Genomic DNA, 7,983 nt, shown 5'->3' with positions numbered 1-7,983 from the left:
CTTCTGGAAGAGGTTTTTTTTTTCTTCTTTGGCACAGGGGTGGACTGGGGCGGTCCTCCCCTGTCTGTCTGTCTGTAACTTCTCACCCAATGAGGAGTTAGCAGATGGTGCTGCGCGAACTGTTCGGTCCAATGGCAGTACGATGAAGACGTGAGTTCTGGAAGAGGAGCCATGTAACGCAAACTAACATCCACAATCGATCCAATTGAAACAAAAACATACGTTGGATCATTTATGTGCGTAAAAAATCAACTTGGAGAAAATAAATAAATACACTAAAGTAAAAATAAAATCCTCACAGCTTCTGAACCCGATCAGCTGCTCCTTCAGTCAGATCCTCTCGTGGATCAGCTGCGGGACTCAGAGTTGGTGCTGGTCTCCGGGGTTTGGGACCACTCTCCCCTCAGCTTCATGAAGCCGGCAGAGCGGGGGGCCCCAGGCCGGACAGGTGGGCCCGTCTCAGAGCCCGGACACAAACAGCTCTGTACCTGCTCAGAGTTCACTTCTGCAAATCACAGTTTAGGTCGACAAACGTTATCTCATCATTTCGGATTTAAAACAACAAAACTTGTATTTGAATAAACTGTTCACTCAGCTTGTCTGCTGTTATAACTGAGGTGCCATGAAGCGTTCTGAGATGGTTTCGAAACCAATAAATCATCGAAATGAGCCATAAATTTGTTTGATTAATTAGCAGCCAATTCCACTTTTTCACGATTAGGAATTACATTTGTATTTAATGTTCTGTTAAGAAAAGAGGGGGAAAATGTTTATATATCGTATTTACATAATAAAAGACAGAATTATGTTCAGCAATTGCTGTCAGTAAAATCTGTTTAAGTTCGATTATTGTGGAGAGAAGAGTGAAATCAGATTACAGCCATCAGATCTGAGATGATAGGAAGAGAAGCAGCACGGAACAGGCTTTCAAACGTTTATGTACTTACTTATTTTTAAAGATTAAAGCTTAAAAAACAGACCTGGAGCTCAGTTCTAGCGCAAAAGAAAAAAACAAAAAACAAAAAAAAAAAATCCCATGGGAGTTTGTTTTTTGCATTTTTTTGTTTGTTTCTTTGTTGTTGTATTTTTTTATTTTTTATTTTTTTGCCTTTCGTGGATGAGTCGGTTGGAGAGGGGGCACATTTTAAATGTTTCAACGAAGGCTCAGACTGGGGAAAAGGAAGAGGATGACATAGATAGATAGATAGATAGATAGATAGATAGATAGATAGATAGATAGATAGATAGATAGATAGATAGATAGATAGATAGATAGATAGATAGATAGATAGATAGATAGATAGATAGATAGATAGATAGATAGATAGATAGATAGATAGATAGATAGATAGAGTCTGTATGGGCTTGCTTTGTGCGTGTGTGTGTGTGTTTGGAGATGATGGCGGTGTGTGTATGTGTGGAAGAGGGGTAATCCCTGTGGGAGGAAACTCGTTAAACTCGAGCAGTAAAATCTAAAACCAACTGTTTGCTGCTTAGTGATAGACCCGTCAGCATCTGATTCAGCTCAAACTGAAGCCTGAAAGCAGCCTCTGAGAGATTCTTCGTTTGTTTGTTTCTCTGTTTAAAACCATTTCACGGAAAAGACCTAATGGCTCACTTTCACTCTCTCCAAATATTTTCTTCCAAACACCTCCTGATTTTTTTTTCCCTCTTCCAAACCAGTGTTAGTGGGCTCTTTGTTCACAGGCCTGCAGTGACTTTGTAACGCGACTCGTTAAAATTTGATTTCCAACGAGCCAAGAGATGCTGCGGCCTGCAGCCAAGGAGAGGAGAGAACACACCGAGGACGGGAACAAGAAAGGGACACATCCAGAAACAAACAAACAAATAAATCAACCCACCTGCCCTTTAGTATGCAGTTCAAAGTAAGAATTTAATCCGAGCCCCTTCAAAAAAAATGAAATAAAAAAGGTCACAACATTTGTTTTACATAAAATAGGTCGACCACACACTGATACCCATCCGAAAACAATACAAAACAATAATAATTAAATAAAAACATACAAACAAATAAAAATCTGAAGTCAAATCCAGTTTGGCGGCTGTGCGAAGGGTCACCACAGAGACGGAGGGTTTTATTATTTTACGTTTATTTAATGTTGCTTTTTATTTTATTTTATTTTATTTATTATTGAGTAAAGAAACTGATTTCTGACAAAAAATGCATTTTGCATAAATGCTGCTTATTTAAAAACAAACATGAGAAATGAATCTCATGGCGGAATGAAATGAAAGGTTTGGCAGAAATTAGAATCGAATACAGATGTTTTAGTAACTTTAAGGTGTTATTGTTTTTTTTTTAGCGGTGATACGTGACTAAATACATTCTGCGTCGATGGGATTTGTTTTCCTTTACCTACTGGCCCTGAATGACAAAAGAGACTCATTTATCCTTTCAGCTGTTGAAGATAAAGTCCAGTTGTAAAGACCTAATGTGAGGAAAATAAAGCGCAGCCGCTCAGTTTGTCTCAAACCCAAACCTTAAACCTAAAAGCGGGTCTGGTTCGACTTAAATCCATCAGCCTAGCAGGAAAAACTGGAAGGAAATCTTTTCTCTTTTTTTCTTCTTCCATTTGTCATCCCTGTTATGTGGCGCGTTGCCTGATGGAACAATTTCAACAAATAGTTATTACTAAAAAGATATATATATATATATATTTTAAATAACAAACACACACACCAGTTGGGTTTTCCTTCTGTGTGCAAAAGAGATCAGATGGTGTCGCCTTAAAACAGCAAAAGTAAAATTTGAGTTAGTCTGAACAAACTTCTTGTTTTAATGTGAGTCTAAAGAGTGGTTCACAGCCGGCGGCGCTGCTGTTGGTTTATTCATCTGGTGTTTGTCAACAAAAACAAACAAACAAACAAACAAAAAAATCATCCGGGGTAAAGAAACATCTGATCCAGGTAAAGGTTGAGATGGAAAAATTAAAGTGATTCGTATTCATAGTGTGTGTGTGTGTGTGTGTCTGTGTGTGTGAAGCAACAGACAAGAGAAGGGATTACAATGATGGTTAATGAACGGATTTAAGTAAAATTAAAAAGAAAAAATCTAAACGAAGCAAAATGAGAAACAATCAAAGCAAAAAAAAAAAAAAAAACGTCTAAAAAGCAGGAAGAAAGGATTGAAACTAACAACAAAAAGGGAGTAAAGATTTATTTTATAGCAGAGACAATATAAACCAACATGTTTTATTGTCTTTATATACAGTCTAACTAGTCTCCTACAGTGGTACAGTCAGTCCACACAGAACCTCTGCAGAAATATTGTCGGTACTTTACAGGATTGGACCACTATATTGCACAGCTTCTTTTAACAAACTGCATTTTTTTGTTTGTTTGTTTTGTTTTTGTTTTTAGATCCCTTTGGATTCAGCACCTCACCTGAATTCAAAGAAAGTAGCTCAGCTGCATGCATCTAATGTATTTTTGGGCTCTTTATCTAAACATCATATGCTGCCCAATCACATTAAACTGTATTTTTACGTTTTTCATAACTGTAAAATAAAAAAACAACCCCCCCCCCACACACAAAAAAAAAACAACAAAACAAAAACAAATCAAACCAGTGAAATAAGCAAGTTTAATCAAGAAAGAAAAATCAGGTGATGATGCCCACTCTGTGTCAAAAGTATACAATGCTGGTCTCCTAGACTGACTTTTATTTACTTAAAAAAACACTTTTGAAGTGGGGGTTTTGAAGAACCAACATCTTACCTGTTGTAGATAGCTGTTTCAGTGGCCTCAGTTTGGAGACATACAGTTTAATTCTGACAGGACTGAAGAGCTAGCAGCTAGTCTGTAGGGATCTGGAGTTTTCTGTCTCCGCCCTGTTGGCAGTACCATTAACCTCTTTTTCACAGCTGAAGCAGATTCCATCTAATGAGCAGCACCGGTACTTAAGTCTCCAGTTGGTTCCAGATCTTCGCTGGAGCCTCAGCCCGTTAAAGCCTTGTCATCAAGTCTATGGTTACCATAACCTTCGTTTTTGTGCTTACCCTTTGCTTCAGGTTAAACTGCCTTGCTTGCTGGTTTTTGTGTGCCTGGAACTTACCTTATACCCAACCCGGAGGACTTACCTGCTCCTGGATAACAATCCTCCTCTTCGTCTTGGATTACCTCTGCTTCAGCCTGTTTCGCCTCCACGCCATGTCGCCCCAACAAATCTTTAAGACAAAGATTATTCTCGAGAAAGACTTTCCACCCTGCTCCTTCATGCCGTTGCAGATCCTCCTGGGTGTTCCTCTGCTGTAAATAATTTCACCTGTAAATAAAAACACGTACCTTTTTACGCTGTCTCTGTGTCTGTTTCTCAGTGCGGTTCCTACGGCAAACTCTTGTTCTTGTCGTAGTCTTTTCCAAACTTTTACACTGCTATCAAATTCACATCACATGGTTGTTTACAAAGGGTGATTATTTGCAAACACAAACTGCTGAACACCTTGAGATGCAGCCTGGGAATTACCTGCACAAATAATGTATTTTATTATTTTTATATATTTTAGTGGTGAGACAGGAAATTGAAGGGTGTATGATAGTTTATAAAATAGCTTTTGTTTGAAATGCCAGGTTTGTTTTTTTTTGCAATTTTATGTGCAGGAATCTACTTTTGCCTTAGTCTCTGTCTTGTTGAATTATGTACAAAAGGTAAGATATTGTTTATAACCTTTACACAAATATCTGATTTATTCCTTTAAGACTGCACATGAATAAATAAGGTGAACAGGTTTCTTGTACATTTCCCATTTGAGTTTCACTTTGTTTCTTTTTTAGGCTCATAAATTACTAGCATCTGTGCTTGCTTTGAAATATATTCTTACACAATTGTAGCTCATCAGACTATATAACGTATTTCATATTTTGTATAATTTTAACCTGAGTTGCTTCTGATAATAAAGCACAAACTATATCCTAATAAAACAAAAAAAATCTGATATTTGTCACTTGCTAAATCAAGGTACAGCTGAATCTGAACAATTCATTTTGTGGTTTTCACATTTAAACATCTTTATTTGTGTGGTTTTCAGAGTTTTTTTATTGTTTTGTTGGGACCGTAGTTTGGCTAAAAACAGCAAGAACAAAAAGATGACTTACTGTAAATAACATATATAAAACAAACTGGTGTGATCGTTGGTGAAAGACATTCAGAAACAAACAGTCGAGGCTCGAAGATTATTCTTCCCCTGTCCTCTGCGTCAAGTGGACGCAGGCCCCTTGTTCATTTCAGTGGGTTGAACACGAATCGCCTGCAAACAGGTTTCCGTCTGAACCACGTCCACTCTGCAGCCGAGGCTGTTCCACTTTGCTTTCAACAGTTTTTCTAACTGAATGAGTTACGCTCTAATAAAGCCCAACAAGAAAACAGTCACTGGAAGTAAAGTTCACATTAGTGAGCACTAATGGCCCGCAATGCTAATGGGACGTTATTTTCCAGGCTGGATGCCTCTCAGCAGAAACCCACTCTGTGTCGGACCTCTGCCAGCACAGGTGCTGCCAGCTCTCGAGCACTGCTGTTCCCCCGAGCCAGCAGAGCCTCCAGGTGCGCCCGGTCCGACCTCAGTCTCTGGATCTCCTCTCTGATGGGCGTCAGCCTCTGTATCACAGCCTCGCTCACAAGCGTCTTGTAGGCTCCCGTGTCCAACCCTTTAGCCTGCAGCACCGCCTCCTCCACGCTGATGGCTGCCACGGCAGCGTGAATCGTCACCAGGTTGGACACACCTGGGCGCGTCTCCGGGTCAAAGGTGACCTCAGAGGTGAAGTCTGTGACCGCTCGGCGGATCTTCAGGGCGACGTCGTCGGGAGGGTCAGTGATGCTGATGGTCGCCATCGCTTGGGGGTCAGACTTGGACATTTTGGCAGATGGGTCACGGAGGGATTTGACCTTCTGTGTGGAACCTGTAAAAACATTCATAAAGTTTGTTAGAATGAGGAGGAAAAAACTGACAAAATAGAGAAAAGCACCACTGAACACAAAAGAGGTAAATAAAAATGTGTCCAACTCACTGATGGACAACTGTTAAGCTGTTAATGTTCAAGTTTTGCATCTTTGTTTAAATATAAAAATTAAAACAACAACAGACCCAACGTCTGAGTCAAAATGTGTGAAAATGTTCCTCACGGACTGTTTTCTCCAAAAATCTCCACTGATCAAATAGCAGAAGAGTCTGCAACTAACATGACAGACAAAGTAAAGAATTTTAAATTTACACATATAGTAATACTCTCCAAGGTAAAAGCTGAAAATGAAAGAACTGAAAGAAATCTAAACACTCTTCAATAACTTGATCAAACTCAACTCAGTCTTCATTTCACTAAGTGGATTTTACAGAAAGATGTTTTCTTTTTTTCCCCCACGTTAGATTGAAGTTTCACTTAGTCAAATTATGGCCAAGTTTACACTACCAAAAATAGTTTTTGAACTGATATTTATTTTCCCATTTATGAAAAACAAACATCTGTAGACATGATTCTAACAAAAGTGTTGAAATACCCATGCTGCTCCACTAGATGGCAGGAACGTCCAAGTTCATGACATATAAAACTAATAAGACTAATTTTAGTTGGGTAAAAATTGTCTCAAAACCCATTTTCTTCTTTAATACTGTTTACAATTTGCTCTTAGGAATTAACCATTTCAGCACATGATCAAAGTTTGCTGGTGACAGGATCAGGATGAAGCGAAACAGATGCAGAGAAAATGGCTTCATTGTTGTTTCTTGGACACAAAATGTTAAACAGTATGTGTTAAATAAACTGCTGCAGTAATGTTTCTGAAAAGCGACATATCTGGAACCCTCATGAATTCAACAAAAACAGCATTTAAAAAAAGACAACTGTTTAAAAAAATATTCAGTTTAACATAGAGGGGTACTGAAAGAGGATAAATCAGACACTGGATTAAAAAAAAATGTGATGTTGCCCAAACTCTTAAACAAGTTGTTTGAAATCTAAATTATATTAGTCCCAGATTCTTAAACATACACTAATGAAAAGGTTTTCTTGGGAAAAAGATTTAAGAATCTTTTTTATTAATCCTTTAAAGTCTGAGATGAATAACCAGCTGAGCTGTTGCAACAAAGACAATGAAATGATACAATAATGAGCACAGTGCATGTATGAATGTGAACTATAGTCCTAATATGGCTGCATGGTGTATATCTGTGGTGTGAAGTGATGAGCAGACGAAGGGAGCCGGGATTTCCTTTCCTTTTTCATCTATCAGCGGCATCCTTCCGCCCTCTTGTGAGCTCCATATGAGCCGTCCACATGTGTCCTGTTTATCACTCCTGAGACGTCTTCATCTTAAGCAAATTAAAAGCCTTCGAGTCTTTGGTTTGGTTTCAAAGAGAAGGTGGTTCCTCTCAGCTCTGCTTTGTTACAGACCAGAAAGGATCCAACAGTTGGAGGCAGAAACTGCTGGCTGATTAGAAGTAAGTCATCTTCAAGACGTACTGCCAACTCTATTATTTGTTCATTATTCTGATACAAGGAGAAGAAAAATTATATATCTTTAATCAAAGCTTCACTGCATGCTTGACTGAGCCCATTTTCTGCTTTTATGTCTGTGGTAATCAGAGAAAATCAAACAGAGGAGGGTGGGATCCATCAGCATGTTGGCCATGTGTTTTTAAAGGACCAGACTACATCTTGGAAAGTCTGCTGTACTCCTTTTAAAATTAAATAGTAACAATAATGGCAAAATCTGGGGACTGATACTCAATATTGAATTCAGTTTCATCTTTAACCAACTAATGAGGACCAAGACTTCTTTAACCAAGGAGGTCTGACTGAAACGAGATTTATTTTCATGTCCAGATTATTCAAAGCAGTTCAGCATCAATTTTATTTCATTAATCTCTGTCCAACTAATAGCAGATATATAATTTACATTCAGTCTATTTAGCAGTTTCCTGTCTGTGCCAAATACTCCAACTGAAAAAAACAACAACCCTCAAATTAATA

At 38.4% G+C, this 7,983-nt stretch overlaps 1 protein-coding gene across 3 annotated transcripts in view; it reads right to left on the bottom strand.

The window, feature by feature from the left end:
* Positions 1-4,604: 4,604 nt before the first annotated feature.
* wars2 (tryptophanyl tRNA synthetase 2, mitochondrial) overlaps positions 4,605-7,983 on the bottom strand; it is a 68,305-nt gene continuing 64,926 nt past the window's right edge. Inside the window, exon 6 of one of the 3 annotated variants that reach the window (XM_025009054.2) lies at positions 4,605-5,916. In XM_025009054.2, coding sequence (XP_024864822.1) covers positions 5,468-5,916 — 449 coding nt within the window. In that variant the 3' untranslated portion in view covers positions 4,605-5,467. The remainder of the gene's footprint in view (positions 5,917-7,983) is intronic. The other 2 variants (XM_037976310.1, XM_017430140.3) reach the window with 2 other exon arrangements.

Source organism: Kryptolebias marmoratus, linkage group LG6, assembly GCF_001649575.2.
Source record: "Kryptolebias marmoratus isolate JLee-2015 linkage group LG6, ASM164957v2, whole genome shotgun sequence".
Lineage (NCBI taxonomy): Eukaryota > Metazoa > Chordata > Actinopteri > Cyprinodontiformes > Rivulidae > Kryptolebias > Kryptolebias marmoratus.
The sequence above is the reverse complement of the archived record's forward strand: the minus strand, read 5'-3'. Positions and strand labels throughout refer to the sequence as shown.